Raw genomic sequence first — 26062 nt, 5'->3', positions numbered from 1 at the left:
TACCCCTTCTCCTAACACTATGGGCAATTTAGCATGGCCAATTCACCTAACCTGATATTTTTGGACTGTGAAAGGAAACCGGAGCACCCGGAGGAAACCCACGCAGACACGGGGAGAATGTGCAAACTCCACATAGACAGTTGTCTGAAGCAGGAATTGAACCCGGGACTCTGGTACTGTGGGGCAGCAGTGCTAACCACTGTGCCACCGTGCCTTAACAGCACAGAAGAAACCCTGCATGTTGTGGTTGTCCGCCATTCGTTGTGCTTCCAGAGCTTACTCCACCACCCACTAGTCCTTTATGTCACAGGTTCATTTTTGACTTTTGTGTGGAGTTACCTACAGGCCTGACTTTTCTCTTCTGTGTGTGGCTGTTGTTTTACTCTCAGACATTCCATGCTCTTCTAGCTTATCAGTTTTTGGATCTCCTGATCATTCTTGTCAAATCAGTTTGATGTTTCCTGGTTAAGTGTCTGACTGCATATTGCAGGCAGTGATGATGGTGCCCTGAGGGTGGACCAGAGACTATTGGACGAATCCTGCTACTTGGTGTTGCCAAGGGTCATTAAGGTTGGGGAAAGGGACTGGTTGTATGACACTAACTTTTCCAAGCCTTTGACTGCCTCAGTGTTGAACTTCTTGTGGCACTTGTTCTTTGTCTCCGTTATGGCAGGGCTATCTTTATGTGGATTCTGGCTCGAATTAGGCAATGGTCCATCTAGCAGTCGTCAGCTCCTGTCATGGTGTGGGTGATTCTAAAATGTTTCCAATCTCTTGCTCTGATGATGACATTGTCGAGGAGGTGTTGCCATGTTGACTTGTATTAGTCCTTTTGAGGGAACAGTTTGCTTGTCATAAGGAAGTTGTGTTTTTGGCATTCGGTGAGGAGCAGGGTGCCATTGGAGTTTTGCTTCCCTACCCCCTCTTCCCCAACTACATCATCCAAAAGGTCTGCACTTTTTCTGACCCTGGCATTGAAGTCACCAAGAAAGATTAGTTTGTCCGCTGCAGGACCCATGTGAGAGAGAGATTGGTCAAGGCTGGAGTAGAATTGTTCTCAGCTTCTGCATCGAACATTACTGCATTTGCTCTGAATATTGTGACATCCAGGTTCCAAGCAAGTCGGAGAATGTGAGGGCTGCAGATGCTGGAGAGTCAGAGTTGAAAAGCAGGGCACTGGAAAATGCACAGCGGGTCAGGCAGTATCCCAGGAGCAGCAGAGTTGACGTTTCAGGCATAAGCCCTCAGATGCTGCTAGACCCACTGTGCTTTTTCCAGCTTTTAGGTTCTGAACAAGGATGAGTCAGTGAGTCATGGGGCGTTCTGCAGGGGGAGTCTGCGTGTTGATCCATCAGTTTGTTTTTGATGATGGAATCAACTCCAGGAATGTGGTGCTCTTCTTCAGCCTTGCATTTCCAGAAAAAAGGTGGAGCCCTCACCTTGCTCTCTGAGTTGCCCTGCCCCTGTCCACCAGGTTTCACTAAGGGAGGCAATGTCAATATCGTAGCACCTAAGTTCCCAGGCAACGATGGTAGAGCAGCGTTTCAGTCTGTCACTGGCAGGGTTATCCATAAAGGTCCTGACATTCCAGGTCCCAAACTTCATCCTGAGTGTGTGGACGTGGGGAAACCATTGCATACTTGCTACCTGATGGGTTCAGCAGTGCAAGGTTTTGCTCCAGTGATGAGGGGTTTCTAAGATAACTGGAGACCAAGCACTACTGCTTGGCCTGGAATGGAATGCAGACAAAGTATGGTGCTGAGCAGCACCCCCTGCTGGGGCAGTGTGAGCTGTACATAATGTTTGTTCAGTGACAGTTGGAGTACTCATGGAGTACTGGTAGCGACACTATAGGAAGTTTATGATTATACTAAAGACAGTGATAATTATACCAGAGATGGAAGAGATTCAGCAGGACATTGCTTGCCTACAATGATTCAGCTATGAAGAAAGACTAGATAATTTGGCCATGATTTGGAGGTGCTGGTGTTGGACTGGGGTGGACAAAGTTAAGAATCATACAACACCAGGTCATAGTCCAACTATAAGCATTAGTTTTCAGAGCACTGCTTCTTCATCAGGTGGTTGTGAAGCAGGGCCATAAGACACAGAATGTATAACAAAAGATTCCAGTGTCATGCAACTGAAATGATATATTGAAAAATCATAGATTAAGTCTTTCATCTTCGACAATGGATCTGCTGGTTTTGATCCTTTAATATGTAGATCCCAGAACTTTTTTAAAGTCACATTCTCAAGAGCTCAATGTTCTATAATAAAAGGTGCCATCTCAGTTCAGATAATGCATTAAATGTGTGAGGTTAAAGTCTGACTGTATCCCTGGGCGGCACGGTGGTACAGTGGTTAGCACTGCTACCTCACAGCGCCTGAGATCCGGGTTCAATTCCCGCCTCAGGCGACTGACTGTGTGGAGTTTGCACGTTCTCCCCGTGTCTGCGTGGGTTTCCTCCCACAGTCCAAAGATGTGCAGGTCAGGTGAATTGGCCATGCTAAATTGCCCATAGTGTTAGGTAAGGGGTAAATGTAGATGTAGGGGTATGGGTGGGTTACGCTTCGGCGGGGCGGTGTGGACTTGTTGGGCCGAAGGGCCTGTTTCCGCACTGTAAGTAATCTAATCTAATCAATTTTGAGTCAGAGTGGTTCTATTTCTAAAGTGAAACTTACATAATATTATATGGATTGACTGCCTGTAGATTATGCATTTTTTCAGCAAAATAGAATATATCTGCAAATATAATTCTGCAAATACAAATTCACCCTACAAGCTTATATCTGTATGCGCATGCAGGAAAGAGACAGGGTACTTGTGTGCATGTGAGTGTGTGCGTGAGTGCATGTGATGGAGTGTGTGTGTGTGTGTGTGTGTGCAATGGAGTATAAGCCTGTGAGAGGGTGCGTGCATGGGTGTGAGTGTGACGGGTGTATGTGTGTGCATATGAGAGAAACCGTGTGTATGAGAGAGGGTCTGTGTTCGTGTATGAGTATGTAAGAGTGTGTGTGAGAGAGAGTATATAGTGCAGTGGGGTCACCTGTAATGTGACATGAACCCAAGGTCCCAGTTGAGGCCCTCCCTATGGGTACCAAACTTGGTTATCAGCCTCTGCTCAGCTACTTTGCGTTGTTGCCTGTCCTAGAGTCTGCCTGAAGATCCGAGGCCAAATGTCCCTGACTGCTGAAGTGTTCCCTGACTGGGAGAGAACAGCCCTGTCTGGTGATTATTGTGTTGTGTATATTTATCCGTTGTTGTAGCATCTGCATGGTCTTGCAAATGTACCATGCCTCAGGGCATCCTTGCTTGCAACGTAACATCTGAGCTACATATGAGATACGCTGCAGGCAAGGTTGCCCTGTGGCATGATACATTGGCAAGACCAAGCAGACACTACGGCAAATGTTGAATATACACCGCACAACAATCATCAGACAGGGGTGCACCCTCCCAGTTGGGGAGCACTTCAGCGGTCAGGGACATTTGGCCTCAGATCTTTGGATGACCATCCTCCAAGGCAGATGTGGGGACAGGTACCCATGAGGATGGCCTCAACCAGGACCTTGGGTTCATGTCACATTACACTCTCTCTCAAACACACATACACACACACACATTTGTACATACTCACACAATGACACAGACCCTCTCTCATACACAAACTCTCTCTCATACACACATACATACACACCCCATACTTACCCCCATATACATACCCTCTCACAGGCTTATACTCCATCACACTCACACACACACACACTGTCTCTTTCTCTCTTGCACGTGCACACAGATATAAGTTTATGGGGTGAATTTGTATTTGCAGATATAAACTATTTTGCTCAAAAATTCATAACAAACAGGCTGTCAATCCATTCTGACTCAAGTGTGGGATACAGACCGACTTTTAACCTCACACCTTTAAAATATTGTCGGAGCTGAGCTGGCACTTTTTGTTATAGAACTTTGGGTTGTCTTGAGAATGTGACTTAAAAGAAGTTCTGGGATTTGCATATTAAAGAACCAAAACCAGCAGACCCATTGTAGAAGATAAAAGACTTAATCTATGTTTGTTCAATATATCATTTCAGTAATCTTTCATTATAAATTCTGTGCTTTATGGTCCTGCTTCCCAACCACCTGATGAAGAAGCAGTGCTTCGAAAGCTAGTGCTTCCAAATAAACCTGTTGGACTATAACCTGATGTTGGGTGATTTTTAACCAAATAGGCTGGGTTTGTTTTCCTTACAGCAGAGATAGCTGAAGGGGATCTGATTGAGGTGTACAAAGTTCTGAGGAGCAATGACAAGGTTAATAGGTAAAACTTTTCACTTGAGTAGAGGATCAGTAACCAGGGGGCACAGCTTTGATGTAAGGAACAAAAGGGTTAAAGGGGATTGGAAAAAAAATGTTTTCACCCAAAAGGCTATGGGTCTCTGGAGGTTTCGGGGAACCTGCCTGACACAGGTCCTCTCTACCCTCTCTACCTTCATTTCTGACTCCAATTTCACCTCTATTGGGCTGGTAAAACTTTACCCAGATATTCTTGCAATGGAGAAATATCAATTAATTCATCCTCTTGTTTTATTTTTAATAGTTTGACAAATTTTGGTTTGCCTTACTGTGGTTACTTTACACGGCATCACCAGATGGTAAACATGATGATGCTCATTTGAAGGGAGTACAGATGAATAGATTGCATGGCTTCTGTGATAATTCTGTGGTTCTGCAATTCTATGAATGTCAGACGGCGAATTTCACTTGATCGACCCAGAGAAACAAACCCATTGTGCAGCATCCATTTTTTTCTTAAATGAAGTTTTATATTCAAAACTGTATCTGTGAGGTTATGTTGCATTGAGAAACAGCATTTGAGTGAAGATGAATTTCCAAAAAAAGTTTTAAAATTACTTAGTTTAAATCTATTTGAAATTAAACTTTTTTAACAAAACCTGCCAAACTGGCTTCATATTCCAGCAAGGAGTTGGTCAAGTTTGTTGTGGTGGTGAAATAGTGTTCATCACTAAGTTACACCATGACCTGACTCCCTTCTCCTCAGGTATGCTCTCCTCCTTCGTACATCTCACTCATCTTATTCCTTTTTCTCATTTGTTTTTAAAAATCACAGTTTCCCAACCCCTCTGTGCCAACAGCTTCTTCTCTTCAATGATTTGAAACTCCAACTCAACTCCTCATGTTCTCCTCCTGGGTTCACTGCCTTCTTTCCTTCTCTATGGCTCTCCCTTCACGTAAACTTTCAAACTCCCTTGACCGTGCCAAACTGTGTCTTATTTCTAGTTCCATTGAATTAGTTTCAGATAAAGCCACCTCTAATTACTTTCTTCTATTACTCCAAACTTATTTCCCCAAACCCAATCCCATCTTTTTCTGTACCTGTCTCTGCAAAAAAGTAAATTCAGTTACCATTACCAAATTATAGCCACATAGTCTCTGGCTCTTCGCATGCCTCAACATTTCTGTAGCTATTGTTTTGCTCAACTGTACCTTCGCCTCCATTGATGCCCTCAATAAAAGCATTTCTCTCTCTCATTATTCCATTAGTACACCCTCATTTCTGCTTCCTTAGTTCACATGACACAGACTGAAAAGGGTAATGTGGATGACAGATTTGACCAAAACCTCCAGATCTGGATGAACCACCTTAAACAAAGTCTCACATGTTTTTCTTATCTACAAAATCTGCTCACTATTCCAGCATCACACCTAATCCAAACCATCTCCTGTAAACCCCCCAACCTTCCTTCCACCTCATCTCCAACAATAGTTGTGAGATGTTCACGGACGACTTTGTGATCATCTCATTGGTTGCTTCGATCTCCTGTTCACTCACCCTCCTGGCCAAATCTCTCCTAAAAGTGACCATCTTCTCTAGTGCTGAATTCATTGCTTTGTTCTCTCAATCCCACTTCCACTGAACTGATTGCCCTTCAGAAGGTGACGATGGAGCACAATTTGGACTGCTGTAGTCTATTCCATATAAATGCATTCATAGTGCTGATAGGAAGTGAGTTCCCAAATGTTGAACCAATGACAATGAAGAAATGATGGTATATTTCTCAGCCAGATACTAACTACATTGTAAAGGAACTTACAGGTAATAGAAGATAGTTAGAATTTAGATAGTTAGAATTTAGTGGTTCTTGTCCCTGTTGCACGCTGTTCTCTGTCCCCATTTTCCCTTCTCATTCTATAAAACTGTCTGTTCTTTATACTTGCAATCTTATTCTGTCTGAAGAAAATCAATGGTAAATGAAGCATGAAGAGTTATATGTTTAAGTATAATTGTTCTTGTCAGAGAATGTTGTATGGTACAGTCAATGTGATCCATTTAGTACTTGAAGCTGATGTGACAATCATAGACTTTCAGAATAATTAATTGCAGTGCAGAATAAATAAACAAGAGAGTGTGCTTCATCATGGAAGTGCCCATTCAAAATTCTTTAAACTTCAAATAAAAAAAAACAGAAGAAGCAACTGGGTCACTCGAAGTCAGGTGGGTACTTTGGCCAGGGGCAATAAGATCAGGAAGAGACATGTGGGAGTGGTTGTGATGGTTGGATTGATAGCTGGCTCAAGTCAAGTCAGATTAGGCCATAGTCAGTTTGAGGGGCTGTGCTTAGTCACATAAGGACTGTAGCTGAGTTACAGGCAATTATGAGGGAGTCAGTTGTTATTGATAGTTGGCTGGTTAAATACTGAGTTGGAATTGTGCTGGCTAAATAATGAGTTAACCCAATAAGGTTAACATTTCCAGGTCTGATATTCTGATTTTCCTTACTGAAGTGGATGATTGAATACTTATCCACATTTGCCTGCATCTGCCCCAATATTGGCCCACTCACTCAACTTATCTAAATCACCGGGAAGTTGTTTTAACACCACCCTGTCTGCTCACAGTCCCATCTTGTTTGGTGATGTCAGCAAACATGGAAATATTACATCTGATTCCCTCATCAAATTCATTAATATGTTTTGTCCATGAGGATAAAACATTTTCTATATGCAGGATTGGGATCTGGAAAGTACTGCCTTGGAATGTCATAGAGGCGGGTTGAATTGTGGCATTCAAAAAGAAATTGGATATTTCAGCAAGGGAAAAGCAGCTTCAGGGTTTTGGGGGAAAAGGCACACCAGTGGGATTAGTTGACTTGCTTTTACTTCTTGACCTGCACTCATCAGCACAGGTATTGATAGGATAGCACATTGTTGTTTCTTTGGTGATTTGATGTTTTTTTGCGGTTCTGTCCTGATGAGTGTAAGTTAGAAAAGCTTAACAGCATGCTTCCTTTTCAGCAGTACATAACATCCTAACTATGGAAAGGGGTCTTGATTTGAAATGGCAATATTGTATCAGGATATGATGCCAGACTTAATATTACTTTTGGATAGAACAAGTAAAATACAACCTCAGTTATAATTCAGGATTTAATTTTGATTTTGTTTACACAGCTACATCAAATGTTTCTATAACTACTGTTGCTGAGACCTCAACACCTGTACAATCAATGAGTGCGACACCAATCTCTATATTCATAACAGAACCAACAACTAACACCACCACTCAGTCAGTAACAAGTGAGTTCACAACTACAACAGCAATAATTCAACTCATGCCAGAGTTTATAATTGAATTAAAAATGATTACATTTTGTTGGTTCATCGTCTGGAATACATAACAACTTAAGTACACAGGTCACTCTGATTGACAAAATACCATCACACCACATAGGAAGGGCATGAGTTAGATCATTTTGTACTTGAATGCTAATATTGAGTTTTGTTTAAGCAGCTTCATTCGATAATCTTATGAATTCAGATATCACATGGCTTATGAAACCAATACTTGCCTTGTTTAAAAAAATGTGGCAAAATCTTTTCATTGATTTAAATAAATCCAGGTATTCATTACTCTCAAAATTCAAGCCCACAAAAGTAATTAAATATGCAGCAAGCTGCCTGATCTGCTGTGCTTTTCCAGCAACACATTTTCAGTTTTGATCTCCAGCATCTGCAGTCCTCACTTTCTCCCGTACTCTATATTCCCTTTGACTAATGCACCTAACCTACACATCCCTGAACACTATGCACAATTTAGCATGGCCAATTCACCCAACCTGCACGTCTTTGGATTGTGGGAGGAAACCCACACAGACACAGGGCGAATGTGTAAACTCCACACAGACAGTTGCCCGAGGCTGGAATCAAACCTAGGTCACTGGTGGTATGAGGCAGCAGTGCTAACCACTGGGCCAATAAGACATCTGTACACACTCACCTTCATTTACTTCTTATTTCCTTGTTAATGATATAGCTATTCTAATTTTTGATGTTGATTCAGCTTTTTGGTGAAGTAGCACGTGGACTTATTTACGCCTGACTCATCTCCCACTTAGATTTTATCCACCACAAAATCATTGGGATTGCATGTAAGCTTGAAGGATTTAGTGTAATTAGGAATGGCCAACATTGGTTCAATGATTAAAGTGAATTTCAACCCATCAAAAACTAATTGGTATTCCCTTAACTACACTACATTGGCTCTGTTTTGCCATGGCTAATGATTAACATTGTCCCATGACTAATAAAGGAGGAAAGAGCAAGGAAGTTACCTCTGTGGTGGGAAATTTATTAGAAAGCTATTTTATTCTGATGGCGGAAAATAATTTTATTCTTGTTCAAGGTGTAATTGAATTTAAAGTATATTATGTTTTGTTGCCTCAGAATCATTGTTTAAAAGTAGTCCTAATTATAAATCATAACGTAACATTGCTGTGTATGTCAAAGTCATTAACTTTGTAAGTATGCTGTAGGTCATGGCAAGTGGATACTATTGGAATTCCTTGGGTAGAGTCATTGTTATCAATCGTTCCTATTGGTAACTGGACTTGTTAATTTATTGCTGCAAAGTGAAGAGGGCTGCCCCCCACAAAGTGTTCAAGAAAAGATAGGCTTCTTTTTAAAATTTGAAGAGTTTGTTCCATCATACTGGTTCAATGCAGAGAGTGCAGAACGGCACATCAGGAGCAGTACAAACATACCTGAAGATGAGGTGGCAACCTGATGAAGCCACTAACCATGAGAGAAAGTGAGGACCATAGATGCTGGAGAGCCAGACTCGAAAAGTGTGGCACTGGAAAAGCATAGCAGGTCAGGCAGCATCCGAGGAGCAGGGGAGTAATTGTTTTGGGTATAGGCCCTACATCAGGACTGGTTTTAAAAAGAAGTTGACAAATATGGCACTGTAGCTGAATTCGGCTTCAGAGTTAGGATGGCATGAAAGGAAGTGCACAGTAAGAAGGGACAGAAGGGAACACTGTACATTGGCTGGTAATCAAATCCGGGACTCCGTGTGGCAGGCGAGAATTCTATCACTGAATCACCAATGCAAATGAAGCTTTTTCTTCCTGATGAAGGACTTATACCTGAAACGTCAACTCTCTTGCTCATCGGATGCTGTCTGACCTGCTGTGCTTTTCCAGCACCATACTTATTGATTCAGGATTACTTGCATGCCGAACAACATAAGCAGCAAGTAATAGTAAGACTTAAACGATCCCACAACCAACAGATCAGATCTAAGCTCTGCAGTTCTGCCACGCCCAGTCATAAATGGTGGTGGACGACGAAACAACTCACTGGAGGAGGAGGCTCCACAAATATTTCCCATCCTCAATGATGGAACAACCCTGCACATCAGTGCAAAAGATGAGGCTGAGCTTTCACAGCAATCTTCAGCCAGAAGTGCTAAATGGATGATCATTCTCACCCTCCTCCATTACAAGAAACATTTGGAACCACATGATGCTGCAAAGACTATAGGCCCTGACAGTTTACTTGCAATAGTACTAAGATTTTTTGTTCCAGAACTTGCCAAGTGTTCCAGTACAGATACAAAACTGGTATCTACCTGATAATGTGGAAAAGTGTCCAAGTATGTCCTGTGCATAAAAACAGGACAAATCCAACCCAGACAATTACCGCCCCATCAGTCAACCCTCAATCATTACTAAAATGATGGAGAGTATCAGAAACAGGGCTATCTAGCAGCACCTGCTCAGCAATAACCTGGTCAGTGATGCCCAGTTTAGTTTCCACCACTCAGCTCCTGACCTCATTAAAGCCATGCTTCAAACATGGACAAAAGAGCTGAATTCCAGAGGTGGGGTGAGAGTGACAGTCCTTGATATCAATGCTGCATTCCACTGAGTGTGGCATCATGGAGCACTGGCAAAACTGGAATCAGTGGGTCTCTGGGGCAAACTCTGTGCTGGTTAGAGTCATACCTGACACAGGAAGATAGTCGTGGTGGTTGCAAGTCAGTCATTGCAGCTGCAGGACACCTCTGCAGGAGTTCCTCAGGGTAGTGTCCTCACTCAACTATCTTCAGCTGCTTCATCAATGATCTTCCCTTCATCATAAATTCAGAAATGAGGATGTTCACTGATGATTGCACAACATTCGGCACCATTCGTGACTCCTCAGGCACTGAAGCAGTCCATGTCCAAATGCAAGAAGATCTGGACAATATCCAGGCTTGAGCTGACAAATGGCAAATAACATTTGTACCATATGCCCTTTGACACTCAATGGAGTTACCATCACTGAATCCCCCACAATCAACTTCCTGGGAGTTATCATTGACCAAAAACTCAGCTGGACTCACCATATGAATGCAATGGATACCAGAGCAGGTATAGGCTAGTAACTCACCTCCTGACTCCCCAAAGCATGTCCACAATATACAAGGCACATGTCAGGAGTCTGATGGAATACTCCCCACTTGCCTGGATGAGTGCAGCCCCAACAACATTCAAGGAGCTTGGCACCAGCCAGGACAAAGCATCCCATTTGATTGACACTGCATCCCCAAGCATCCACTCCCTCCAGCACCAATACTAAGTAACAGCAGTGTGTACTATTTACAAGATTACTGCAGAAATTCATCAAAGTTCCTCAGACAACACCTTTCAAACCCACAACCGCTTCCATCTAGAAGGACAAGAGGAACAGATATATGGGAACACCACTACATTTAAGGCCCCCTCCAAGCCGCTCATCATCCTGTCTTGGAACTATATCGCCGTTCCTTCACTGTCACTGGGTCAAAATCCTGGAATTCCCTCCCAAGTGGCATTGTGGGTCAACCCACAGCAGGTGGACTGCAGCTAATTCAAGAAGGCAGTTCCCCACCAGCTTCTCAAAGGCAATTATGGATGGGGAATAAATGCTGGCCCAGCCAGTGGCAACCCACACCCCACAACATGAATACATTTTTTTAAAAAACTTAATATTTCGTAGCTTTGAAGTTCCTGCCTTTTAGATGAGATGGTAACCGGAAAATTCTTTGCCTGCCTTGCTGAATGTAAAAACCTCCATGGCACGTTTGTGATGAAGTGTGGAGCATGTATCATGGCTAGTCTTTATCCCTCAACCAGCAGGCTGATGTAATCCTTGGTGTGAGCAAGATGGTGTCAGAAACCTGGTCTGTAACCACCTGAGAACACAACTGCCTGCTTGCCCTCTGTCCTTCACCTTATGTTACCTTCTCATACTCTGCTCAAACTCTGCTGCTCACACAGCTGCCGGGATCGAGTATCACAGCTCCCGTCTTCTGGCTGCCTCCGAACTGGGTACTCTAGCACCCGGAATGGGGCCTGGCTGTGGCTGCAATGATGATTGATGATAATGCTGATGATGATGAATATTGTTTTCCAGTATTAACTGTCGTATGTGTAATATATCTGTGAGATTTTAACTTCATGCCAGTAAGGTAGGGCAAACATTTTTCAGCACATCTTGAAAGACACAAAACTTAAATTTCGTTTGCACAGCTGCATTGAGTGTTTTAATGGTTTCTTTTCCTGAAACACCTACAGCTATACATTCAACAACTACAGTACCAGTTTTTACATTGCCAACAGCACTTACAAGTCCACCCGAACCACTATAAACATGTGATTCCCTAACAGCAACCTCAAGAACAGTAATTGGGTCAATAACAACTAATGTTAGTAACTATAAGATGATTCATGTTTCTGATATTTTATACTGATTTTATTACAATTGATTGAACTCACATCAGTATTTATAATTGAAGTAAAAACTGATGATATCTTCTCACATCAGAGATACAGCTTGAAAAATGACACAGAGCAACTGCATTACATAAGCGCCTCGTGATCAGGTATCATGATATTTCACAGGTCAGAATGTAAATGAAGGGTTAGTGGGAGACAACTAACAGCATAATTAATTATTATACTTTGAATTTGGTTTTACAGCTACAACAAGTACATCAACTCCTGAGACACCTTCCACATTTGAACAGTCAACAACGACAACATCCACACGAGAATTGACAAGTACACCAGAACCAACAATCTCCACCGAGCCGTTAACAAGTGAGTCCTCATCAACAACCTGGACAACAGTGGCCAATGTGACTACAACAGGAAATACAAAGCATCGGTCTTTTTGCATCACAGCGATTCAAAAGAATCCAAGACTTGAGAGAAAGGTTGATTAGTTTTTAATCAGTTTAGGTCCATTTGCTTATAAATGGGTGGCACGATGGCTCAGTGGTTAGCACTGCTACCTCACAGTACCAGGGACCCAGGTTCGATTCCCACTTTGGGCAACTGCCTGCGTGGAGTTTGTACATTCTCCCCGTGTTTGTATGGGTTTCCTCCTACAGTCCAAAAGATGTGCAGGTCAGGTGAATTGGCCATGCTAAATTGTCCATAGTGTTAGATGAATTAGTCAGGGATAAACATGGAGTAGGGGAATGGGTCTGCATGGGTTACTTTTTGGAAGTGTAGACTTGTTGGGCCAAAGGGCCTGTTTCCACACTATAAGGAATTTAATCTAATAACATTGCTATATATGTCAAATTTTGTCAGTACACTGTAGCTTGCAGTCATGACAAGGGGATACATTTGGAATACATTGGGGAGAATCAGTATCATGAGAATCCTTCTAACTTGGTTTGTTAAGTTATTGATACAAAGTGGAGAAGGATGCCCACACGAAGTGTTTAAGAAATGATAGACTCAGATGTAAAAAGCAGAAGAGGTTGTTGAGTTGTGCTTAATATGTAGTGCTTAAATTCATACCATACTTATTTAAATTGGTTATATTGCTCTTAAATTACTTGTCAAATGGATAAGAGTCCTCTTGAAGACTATTATCCAAAACTAAGAGTCAGTGTATATTTCTGCTAATGATACCATTGAGGTAAGAACTTAGAAACAACTGAGAAATTCGCAGGAAGAGTTCATTATATTGAGAAAGGTTTTCATTAATGTTTCGTGTCAGTTACAGGTTTCAGATATTAACTGTCCTACACAGAAAATATTAGTGAGCGTTTTACTTCTTGCCAGTAAGGTAGGAGTAAGATGTTTCAACACATCTTGAAAGACACAAAAATTAAATTTTGTTTGCACGACTGTATTGAGTGTTTTTACACATTATTTTGTTGAAACACTTTCTACAGCAGTACATTGAATAACTACTATATCAGTTTATACATCTACAATGCCACTAACAAGTACACCAGAGTGAGTAACCTCACTGGTATTGGGTGTGAGCTCCCAACAATAACCTGAAGAAGAGTAATCAGGTCAGTAATAACGATGGTAGAAACAATCAGATCATTCCTGTTGCTGGTGTTTTCGACTGGTTGGATTATAAATAGTTGAACCCATACCAGAATTTATTACTGAACTTAAAAATAGATGGATGTCTTCTTGCCCCAGAGACACAGCTAAAAAAAAAAGAAATGACACTGAATAACAGCATTACACAAAGGCCTCATAATCAGATATCACGATATTAAATTTGTCAGAATCTAAAACAAGACATTTCTGAAGGGAGAGTAAGAAACAACCCAGTGTAAAATTAATAATTATACTTTGATTTTGATTTTACAGCTACATCAAATGCATCAATCACTGAGACACCTTCAACATTTGACCAATCAATGACAACATCTACACAAGAAGTGATAACTACGTCAGAACAAACAACGACACAGAGTTCCACTGAGCCATTCACAAGTAAGTACCAACCAACACCTTGAATAACAGTGAACAATGTGACAATAGAGGGGAATAGAAAGTGCCAGTCATTTTCTGTTGCAATACTTTGCTACTGACGGTATTCAAGAGAATTCAATACATGCTAGAAATTGTGTTTAAATTAAGAGCACATTAGGTGTAGCTACCATACAGTCCACAGTAGTAAAATAATGATTGTCAATTTGCGCATCGAAAAGAGATGCTGATGGGAAAAGCAAAGTTGTATCCACTAGAATTAATAAAATGCAATAAAGAAAGGACAACTACGAGTTTGTTACTGTTGCTTTGACTATTTTTGCTGAAAGATATCATCCAAGGGTACATGCAGCATCTACCATAACGATGTTAACATCCACAACAACATGAACAAGTACATCAGAACTAACAAACAGAGAGATTTCTGACAAGTACAATTGAAAGAGATGTTTCAGCATGTTAACCTAATCTTGCATGTTAACAAGAAAGTAAACAGCTTCAATCCATTTAATAAGATTTGAAATTAATACTCAGCAGACCTTTACTGTTAGAGCTGTTGTGTTGTGACAGTAGGGAAAGTAATTCCGGTCTTGCCAAAGTTGTCAATGAATTTTAAGCATATCATGCAACAGATTTTTTCAGCAGCAGCTACTCTATTGTGATATTCAGGAAAATAGTTCTATTTCTGACTAAGCTGTCAAAACATTTTAAGTATTTAATATTTGGTTACCTCAGAGTCGCAGCTGGTAAAATAACAGTGAGTAACTTCATTCTCATTATTCATTAAATCATGATATCATTCATTAAATCATGATATAAACTGCTACATATGTTAAAATTATTAACTGTATTAGTACACTGTAGCTTACATGGCAAGTGGATACTTTTAGAATGCTGAGGATAGAATCAGTGTCATTATTTCACCTTATTGATAATTTGTTTTGTAAAGCTATTGACATAAAGTGGGGAAAGATGCATACACGAAGTGTTCAAGAATAGATAGGCTCAGTTATAAAAACAGAAAAGGTTGCTGCATTGTGCTCCAAATTTCGTGCTTAAATTAACATTCATATTTCAATAGCAAACATTGCTCTTAAATTACTTGTCAAATGCACAAGAGTACATTTGAAGACACTTATTTAAAATTAAAAGTCAGTGTACATTACTGCTACTGATAACATTTGTATGACAACTTAAAAAGAAGTGAAAAATTTGATTGCTTTGAAGGAAGACTTCAGTTTAAGGTGAAAGGTACTCATTATTGTTTGATGTCAGTTGAAATTTTCAGGTACTTACTGTCGTATGCAGGAAATATCAATGAGATTTTAACCTCATGCCAGTGCGGTAGGGCAAATATGTTTCAGCATATCTTGAAATGCACAAAAATGAAACTGTTTTTGCACAGATGTATCAAGCGTTTAAAGAATTTATTTTGCTGAAACAACTTCTATAGCTGTACATTCAATATCTACACTACCAAGTTTTACATCATCAACAGCACTTCCAAGTACAACAGAAGCACCAACCACTTTGCTGTAAACATGCCACTCCCTAATAACAACCTCAAGAACAATAATACGGGGCAATAACAATGGGTGGTAGTAACAACCAGATGATTCGTGTTGCCAATGTTTAGTATTGTTTTTATTATAACTTATTGAACTCACATCAGAAATTATAATTGAAGTAAATACAGATGATAGCTTCTCACCTCAGAGACATGGCTGGACAATGACACAGAGCAACCCCATTACACAAAGGCCTCGTGATCAGATATTATGATATCCCATTCATCAGATACTAAATCAAGACTTTTATGAAGGGAGAGTAAGAAACGACTCATGGCATAATTAGTGACAATCCTTTGACTTTTATTTTACAGCTACAGCAAATACATCAGCATCTGAGACGCCTTCAATGTTTGAACAATCAACAATGACAACATCCACACGAGTGCCGACATCTACAGCAGGGTCAACTACACCAGAACCGACAACTACAGCAGGGTCAACTACACCAGAACTGACAACAACTACACAGAGTTCCACTGCGCCATTAACAAGTGAGTCATATTAACAACCTGAATATCAGTAAACAGTATGACAGCAACTGGAAATAGATAGATCTTTTTTTTTGCAGTTCTTTGGTACTGAGGATATTGAAAAGAATTGCATACCTGCCCAAAATTACAATTAAATTGAGAGTAGATTTAGCGTAGTAGCTTCAGAGTCTGCTGTAGCAAAATGTCAATTGTCAATATGCGCACCCAAAAGAGATGGTGTTCCAAAAAGAAATGTTGTATTCACCAGTATTGATAAAAAGCAATTTTTGTTGGACTTAAAAGCAACTTTTTCTTACACAGCCTACAATAAATGCTTTGAGCATTCTTGCTGAATCATGTATTTTAAGTGAAGAACTAATGAGTTCCAAGTCAATCATTACATCCACAACAGGATGAACAAGCATATCAGAACCAAAAACAACATGGAAATTTGGGACTAGTACCTATGATAGAGATGTTTCAGCATGTTAACCTAATGGTGTATGTCAGCAACATGGTTAACGGTATCAATCAGTTTAATGACATCAGAAATTAATGGGCAACAGATTGTTTCAGTAGCAGAAACTGTATTGTGATATTCGGGAAAATAATTCTATTTCTACCAAAGCTATCAATGAATTTTAAGTCTTTCACTTTTAGTTATTGCAGAATCACAGCTGGTAAAATAACAGTGATCATCATCATTCTCAAAAACAGTACAGATTGTGAATCATGATATTACATTGCCACATATGTTAAAATCATTAACCTTGTGTCAGTACACTGTAGCTTGTAGTCATGGCAAGTGGATACTTTTGGGATACCAGGGGTGGATTCAGTGTCATTAATTCCTCTCAATGATAACTTGTTTTGTTAAGTTATTGATGCGAAGTGGAGAAAGATGCTCACACAAAGTGTCCAAGAAAGGATAGGCTCAGATGTAGAGACAGAAAAGGTTGTAACAGAAAAGTTTGTCCTTCATATTTAGTGCTTAAATTAACATTCTTATTTCTTATTTCAATTGCTAACATTGCTCTAAAGTACTTGTCAAATGCATTAGAGTCCATTCGAAGACTCTTATTTAAAAGTAAGAGTACATTTCTGCGACTGATAACGCATGTGTGACAACTTAGAAACAAGTGAAAAAATTGATTGCTGTTTGAAGGAAGTACTTATTTTAATGAGAAGAGTGCTCACTATCGTTTGATGTCAGTTGAAATTTTCAGGAATTGACTGTTGTATGCATGAAATACCAGTGAGATTTTAATTTCATGCCAGTAACATAGAGCAAATATATTTTGGTACATCTTGAAAGACACAAAAATTAAACTTTTTTTGCACAGCTGTCTTGAGTGTTTAAGTATTTCTTTTGTTGAAAAAAACTTCTATAGCTGTACATTCAACAACTACACTAAATGTTTTAGATCATCAAATGCACTTACAAGTACAACAGAATCACCAACCACTCTGCTGTAAACACACCCTAAAAACATCCTCAAGAATAGTAATCTGGGGCAATAACAATGGGTTATAGTAACAATCAGATCATTCGTACTGCTGATGTTTAGTATTGATTTTATATAACTTATTGAATTCACATCAGAATTTACAATTTAAGTGAGATCAGATGATATCTTCTCAACTCAGGGACACAGCTGGAAAATGACACATTGCAACCCCATTCCACAAAGGCCTGGTGATGAGATATCCTGATATCACATTCATTAGATACTTAATCAAGGCATTTATGAAGGGAGAGTAAGAGATGACTCATGGTATAATGAGTGACAATCCTTTGACTGTGATTTTACAGCTACAGCAAGTACATCAGCGTCTGAGACACCTTCAACATTTGAACAATCAACTGCGACAACATCCACAGGAGTAGCGACAACTACAACAGGGACAACTACACCAGAACCAACAACAACTACAGCAGGGACAACTACACCAGAACTGACAACTACAGCCGGGACAACTACACCAGAACCAACAACAACTACAGCAGGGACAGCTCTACCAGAACCGGCAACAACTACAGCCGGGACAACTACACCAGAACCGACAACTACAGCCGGGACAACTACACCAGAACCGGCAACAACTACAGCAGGGACAACTACACCAGAACCGGCAACAACTACAGCCGGGACAACTACACCAGAACCGACAACTACTACAGCAGGGACAGCTATACCAGAACCGGCAACAACTACAGCAGGGACAGCGATACCAGAACCGGCAACAACTACAACAGAGACAACTACACCAGAACCGACAACTACAGCCGGGACAACTACACCAGAACCGACAACTACAGCAGGGACAACTACACCAGAACCGGCAACAACTACACCAGGGACAGCTACACCAGAACCGACAACAACTACAGCAGGGACAACTACACCAGAACCGACAACAACTACAGCAGGGACAGCTATACCAGAACAGACAACAACTACAGCAGGGACAACTACACCAGAACTGGCAACAACTACAGCCGGGACAACTACACCAGAACAGACAACAACTACAGCCGGGACAACTACACCAGAACAGACAACAACTACAGCCGGGACAACTACACCAGAACCGACAACAACTACAGCAGGGACAACTACACCAGAACAGACAACAACTATAGCCGGGACAACTACACCAGAACAGACAACAACTACAGCCGGGACAACTACACCAGAACCGACAACAACTACAGCAGGGACAACTACACCAGAACAGACAACAACTATAGCCGGGACAACTACACCAGAACAGACAACAACTACAGCCGGGACAACTACACCAGAACCGACAACTACAGCAGGGACAACTACACCAGAAACGACAACAACTACAGCCGGGACAACTACACCAGAACAGACAACAACTACAGACGGGACAGCTACACCAGAACAGACAACAACTACAGCCGGGACAACTACACCAGAACCGACAACTACAGCAGGGACAACTACACCAGAACAGACAACAACTACAGACGGGACAGCTACACCAGAACAGACAACAACTACAGCCGGGACAACTACACCAGAACAGACAACAACTACAGCCGGGACAACTACACCAGAACCAACAACTACAGCAGGGACAACTACACCAGAAACGACAACAACTACAGCCGGGACAACTACACCAGAACAGACAACAACTACAGACGGGACAGCTACACCAGAACCGGCAACAACTACAGCCGGGACAACTACATCAGAACAGACAACAACTACACAGAGATCCACTGCGCCATTAACAGGTGAGTCCTGTTAACAACCTAAATAAAAGTAAACAGTATGACAACAACTGGAAATAGAAAGCATTGGTCATTTTATTTTGCAGTGCTTTGCTCTTGATGATATTCAAAATAATCCAATACACGCCCAAAATTACAATTAAATTGAGATGAGATTTAGTGTAGCAGCTTCAGAGTTGGCTGTAGTAAATTGTCAATTGTCAATATGTGCAACCAAAAGAGATGTTCCAACTGGTAATGGTGTGTCCACCAACATTGATAAAAAGCAGTTAAGAAACGAGAATTTTGAGTTAATTCCAGTTGAATTTGAATCCAACCTATTATTACACAAGCTATAATAAATGCTTTGAGCATTCCTGCTGAATCATATATTTTAAGGGTAGAACTAATGAGTTCTAAATCAATTTTTACATCCACATCAGCATGAACAAGCATATCAGAACAAATAAAAAACACAGAAATTTGTGACAAGTACCAATGATAGAGATGTTTCAGCATGTAAACCTAACGGTGTATGCCAGCAGCATGGTTAACAGTATAAATCAGTTTAATTACATCAGAAATTAATGGGCAACAGAATGTTTCAATAGCAGCAACTCTAATGTGATATTTGGAAAAATAATTCTATTTCTACCAAAGCTGTCAATGAATTTTAAGTCTTTTACTTTTAGTTATTGCAGAATTGCAGCTGGAATAATAACAATGAACATCATCATTCTTTAAACACAGTCCTGATTGCCAACCATGATATACATTCAAATCATTAACTTTGTTAGTATACTGTAGTTGCAGCCATGGCAAGTGAATACTTTTGGAAGGCCAAGGATAGAATAGGCGTCATCAATTTTTCCTTTTGGATAATTTGTTTTGTTAAGTTATTGTTACAAAGTGGAAAAAAAATGCCCACACAAAGTGTTCAAGAAAGGATAGGCTCAGATGTAGAAACAGAAAAGTTTGTTGCATTGTCCTTCATATTTAGTGCTTAAATTAACATTCTTATTTCAATTGCTAACATTGCTCTAAAGTACTTGTCAAATGCATTAGAGTCCATTTGAAGACTCTTATTTAAAAGTAAGAGTCAGTGTACATTTCTGCGACTGATAACACTTGCGTGACAACTTAGAAACAAGTGAAAAAATTGATTGCTGTTTGAAGGAAGAGTTCATTTTAACAAGAAGGGTGCTCACTCGTTTGGTGTCAGTTGAAATTTTCAGATATTAAATATTGTATTAATGAAATATCAATGAGATTCTAACTCCATGAAACTTTTCTCGGATGGAAGTGACCTGATCAAGATGGATGGATTGTGTCTGAATTGGAAGAGCACTAATATACTAGCTGGGAGATTTGCTAGAGTTGCTCAGGTGGATTTAAGCTCGTAAGTTGGTGGGGTGGTGGGACCCAGGGGAATAGTGACAAATGAGATCAAACTGAGACTGGTGCAGCTGGGAAAGGGAGCAAGTCAAACAGTCAGGGCAGGCAGGAACAAGGATGAGAACAAGGTAGAACTGATAAATGAAATTGCATTTAGTTGAATACAAGAGGCCTAACTGAGAAGGCAGATGAACCCAGGGCAAGGTTAGGAACATGGATCTGGGATATCATCGCAAATACTGAAATGTGGCTCGGGGATGGATAGGACTGGCAACTTAATGTTCCAGGATGCAAATACTACAGGAAGGACAGAAAGGGAGGCAAGAGAGGAGGGGGAGTGACATTCTTGATCAGGCATTACTGCTGTACTTAGGTCGGATATTCCTGGGAACACATCCATTGAAGTTACTTGGTGGAACTGAGAAATAAGAAAGGGATGATGACTTTATGGGGATTGTATTATAGACCACTTAATAGTCAGCAGGAAATTGAGAAACAAGTTTGTGAGGAGATCTCAGTTATCTGTAAGAATAATAGGGTGGTTATGGTAGGGGAGTTTTACTGTCCAAACATAAACTGGGGCTGCCATAGTGTAAAGGGTTTAAGTGGAGAGGTATATGTTAAGTGTGTACAAGAGAATTATCTGCTTCAGTATCTGGATGTACCGACTAGAGAAGGTGCAATACTTGACCTACTGTTGGATAGTAAGGCAGGGCAGGTAGGGGGGAATGGCAAGGACAAGTCTCCCGGCCAGTATATTAGCCCACTTCCAATTCAGGTGCAATCCATCCTTCTTTTACAGCTCTCATCTACACCAGAAGAAATGCCAAAAGTGTTGTTGTTTTCATCTTTCTTTTCCCCCAAAGTTCCAAAACAATGCAACAGCTTTTAAAGCAGTAATTACTGCTCCTGGGTTTTTTTTTTGCACAGCTGTATCGTGTGAATACCTTCTAAGGCTGTACATTCAAGCATTATGATACCAATCTTTACATCATCAACAGCACAAACTGTAAACCAGAAGTAACAGCCACTCTGCTATTAACATGTGACTCTCCAACAACAATGTCAAGAACAGATACCAGATCGATAACATCCCAGTACTGATGTTTTATACTGCTTTTATTATAAATGATTGAATTCACAGCAGAATTTATAATTGATGTAAAAACAGATGATGTCTTCTTTGCTTCAGAGACACAGTTGGCAAAAATCACAATGAACAACACCATTACACAAAGAAATAATGACATTATTTTCAATGGAATCTAAATCAAGTCATTTATGAAGAGAGAGTAAGGAAAAACGCATGGCATAATTAATGTTTATACATTGATTTTGATTTTACAGCTATGACAAGTACATCAACCCCTGAGACGACTTCAACAACGACAGCATCCACATCAGAGCTGACAAGTACGCTAGAATCAACAACCACAGGTATCTCCCGTTATCAGAAAGTAAGATGTTCCTGTGAAACCAAAATGGCATAAAGCGAAGAAGAATTAATGTATATGGGAGAAATTTTGCATATTTTCCGAACAGCAAAAATCCTCTTAGGATTTCTTTTGGTGATCGAAAACAGGTGCTAATATAGGTCTTTCATAAAAGTGATGTAGTGTAAAGCGAAGTAGTGTACAAGCGAGGGATAACTCTACTCAGAGTTCCACTGAGTCATTAACAAGTGAGTCCCCATCTACAACCTGAATAACAGTGAACAATATGACAAGAACAGGAAATGGAAAGAATTGGTCATTGTGTGCCACAGTGCTTTGCTACTAATAATATTCAGAACATTCTAACACATGCCAGAAATTATGATTAAATTAAGATTAAATTCAGTATACCTGCCTCATAATCTGCTGTAGTAAATATCAATATGCGCACCCAAAAGAGACGGTGCTGGGAAAAGTAATGTTTTATCCACCAGAATTAGTAATATGCAAGAAAGGAGAGTTACGATTCAATTCCTGTTGGACTGAAAAGCATCCTTGTACTAAATAGCCTCCAACAAATGCTTTCAGCCTTCCTACTGAGTCATATCTTCCAAATGTGGGACTAATGAGTACAACATCAATGTTTACATCCACAACATCATGAACAAGCGTATCAGAACCAAAAGAAACATAGAGAATTCTGACAAGTACCTTTGATAGAGATGGAGTCATAGAGATGTACAGCATGGAAACAGACCCTTCGGTCCAACCACTCCATGCCGACCAGATATTCCAACCCAATCTAGTCCCACCTGCCAGCACCCGGCCTATATCCCTCCAATCCCTTCCTATTCATATACCCATCCAAATACCTGTTAAATGTTGCAATTGTACCAGCCTCCACCCACTTCCTCTGGCAGCTCATTCCATACATGTACCACCCTCTACGTGAAAAAGTTGCTCTGTAGGTCTCTTTTATATCTTTCCCCTCTCATCTTAAACCGATGCCCTCTAGTTCTGGACTCCCCGATCCCAGGGAAAAGACTTTGCCTATTTACCCGATCCATGCCCTTTGTAATGACCTCTATAAAGTCACCCCTCAGCCTCCGACGCTCCAGGGAAAACAGCGCCAGCCTGTTCAGCCTCTCCCTACAGCTCAAATCCTCCAACCCTGGCAACATCCTTGTAAATCTTTTCTGAACCCTTTCAAGTTTCACAACATCTTTCCAATAGGAAGGAGGCCAGAATTGCATGCAATATTCCAACAGTGGCCTAACCAATGTCCTGTACAACCACAACATGATCTCCCAACTCCTGTACTCAATACTCTGACCAATAAAGGAAAGCATACCAAACGCCTTCATCACTATCCTATCTACTAGCGACTCCACTTTCAAGGAGCTATGAACCTGCACTCCAAGGTCTCTTTGTTCAGCAACACTCCCTAGCACCTTACCATTAATTGTATAAGTCCTGCTAAGATTTATCTGAATTAAACTCCATCTGCCACTTCTCAGCCCATTGGCCCATCTGGTCAAGATCCTGTTGTAATCTGAGGTAACCCTCTTCACTGTCCACTACACCTCCAATTTTGGTGTCTCATGTTTTAGCATGTTATCCTAATCATGTGTGTTAACAAAGTTAACAATTTCAATCAGATTAATAACATCAGAAATTAACAAACACCAGATGTTTTCAGCCACAGCTACTCTGTTCTGATAATTCTATTTCTACCAAAGTTGCCAATGTATTATTAGCAGCAGATTTACGGTGTGGGAGGTGGTCATGGTTGGGTCTGTAAGACTGAATGAGGGAAGATGTTGTATGCAATGGTGAGACCATGAGATTTGATGGAAGGTGGGTACAGTAGCAGAGGCAGAGTGAGTATGAGGGAGCAGAGAGAATATGGTGGTGCTTATTCTTGCACAGTTGAGAATGTCATTCACCTTCTTCCTACGCTCCCATGTATCCCTACAAATAGCTGTGAATCTTTTCATCACTTAACAGTGTGAACCATTGTGCTTTAAGGTCTGCTCAAAGTTTCTATTCCTAAGGAGTTTTATTTAAGCTGAGGGAAACATATATATGTCAGAGAGAGAGAGAGAGAGAGAGATAGAGAGAGAGGCTTTGGTTTCAGTTTTACTTTGAATAGGCCTTGATTTCAGCCTGGGATCTGATTTGTACAGTAATTACATCAGCTGGGAGCAAAATTAGATGAACAATGACAGAGCTTGGAAAAAAGGACTGTGTGGAGAGATCCTGTCAATAGTACAGGACACTCAACACTCTGCTCATCTTGACTCAGAGGATGACCATTAGTGACCGTCCATGAAGAATGAACTTAAGGACAGATGCGTTTATAGGCACGGGAGAGGGAGTAGAATTTAGGAGACGTGTGAGGAATTGATAGTTTCTACTAATCTCGAGTTCATTAATAGAGAAAAAAGTACACAGAAAATTGTGACAAGTTGCTTTGATAGAGATGTTTCAGCATGTTAACCTAAATTGCGTATGTCAACAGCATGGTTAACAGTATAAATCAGTTTAATGGCATCAGAAATCAATTAGCAACAGATTTTTTCAGTAGCAGCTGCTCTGTTGTGATATTTGGAAAGTAGTTCAGTTTCTACCAAAGCTGTCAATGAATCTTAGGCTTTTCAGTTTTAGTTCTCTCAGAATTGCAGCTGGTAAAATAACAGTGAGCAACATCATACTTAAAAACAGTCCTGATACAACAATTCTACATATGTTAAAATCATTAACTTTGTCAGTACACTGTAGCATGCAGTAACAGCAAATGGATACTTTTAGAATGCTGAGGGTGTAATCAGTCTAATTAATTCTTCTTATTGATAATTTGGTTTATTAAGTTATTGATACGAAGTGGAAAAAGATGACCCACAAAGTGTTCAAGAAAGGATAGTTTCAGACGTAGATACAGGCAAGTGGGTGGCACGGTGGCACAGTGGTTAGCACTGCTGCCTCACCGCGCCAGAGACCCAGGTTCAATTCCTGCCTCCAGCGACTGTCTGTGTGGAGTTTGCATGGTCTCCCTGTGTCTGTGTGGGTTTCCTCCGGGTGCTCCGGTTTCCTCCCACAGTCCAAAGATGTGCAGGTCAGGTGAATTGGCCGTGCTAAATTGCCCGTAGTGTTAGGTAAGGGGTAAATGTAGGGGTATGGGTGGGTTGCACTTCAGCGGGTCGGTGTGAACTTGTTGGGCCGAAGGGCCTGTTTCGACACTGTAATCTAATCTAAAAAAAGGTTGCTGCTTCATATTTAGTACTTAAATTAACATTCTTATTTCAATAGCTAACATTGCTCTTAAATTACTTGTCAAATGCATTAGAGTCCATTTGAATACTCATGTAAAAGTAAGAGTAGTGTACATTTCTGCTCCTGATAACATTTGCGTGACAACTTAGAAACAAGTGAAAAATTTGATTGCTGTTTGAAGGAAGAATTCATTTTTACAAGAAGGGTTCTCGTCATTGATTGAAGGCAGTTGCAATTTTCAGGTATTAACTGTCTTATGCATGAAATATCAGTGAGATTTTAACTTCATGCCAGTAAGGTAGTGCAAATATGTTATGGCACATCTTTAAACATCGAAGATTAATCGTTTGGTGAACTGCTGTGTTGAATGTTTTAAGAATTTCTTTTACTGAAACACCTTCTATAACTGTACATTCAACAATGACACTACCAAGTTTTACGTCATCAACAGCACTTCCAAATACAACAGAAGTACTAGACAGAGTTCCACTGAACCAATAACAAGTGAGTCCTATTAACAACCTGAATAAAAGTAAACAGTATGACAACAACTGGAAATAGAAAACATTGGTCCTTTTGTTTTGCAGGGCTTTG

The 26062-nt window shown here is 40.5% G+C and overlaps 1 protein-coding gene across 1 annotated transcript in view; it reads left to right on the top strand.

Moving 5' to 3' along the window:
- LOC140478652 (uncharacterized) overlaps nucleotides 1-26062 on the top strand; it is a 76623-nt gene that overhangs the window by 3025 nt on the left and 47536 nt on the right. The window contains exons 2-7 of the mRNA XM_072571869.1: nucleotides 7478-7603; nucleotides 12310-12429; nucleotides 13957-14082; nucleotides 15962-16141; nucleotides 17934-19391; nucleotides 22110-22199. Coding sequence (XP_072427970.1) covers nucleotides 7478-7603; nucleotides 12310-12429; nucleotides 13957-14082; nucleotides 15962-16141; nucleotides 17934-19391; nucleotides 22110-22199 — 2100 coding nt within the window. The remainder of the gene's footprint in view (nucleotides 1-7477; nucleotides 7604-12309; nucleotides 12430-13956; nucleotides 14083-15961; nucleotides 16142-17933; nucleotides 19392-22109; nucleotides 22200-26062) is intronic.

This window comes from Chiloscyllium punctatum, chromosome 6, assembly GCF_047496795.1.
Source record: "Chiloscyllium punctatum isolate Juve2018m chromosome 6, sChiPun1.3, whole genome shotgun sequence".
Taxonomy (NCBI): Eukaryota; Metazoa; Chordata; class Chondrichthyes; order Orectolobiformes; family Hemiscylliidae; genus Chiloscyllium; species Chiloscyllium punctatum.
The sequence above is the reverse complement of the archived record's forward strand: the minus strand, read 5'-3'. Positions and strand labels throughout refer to the sequence as shown.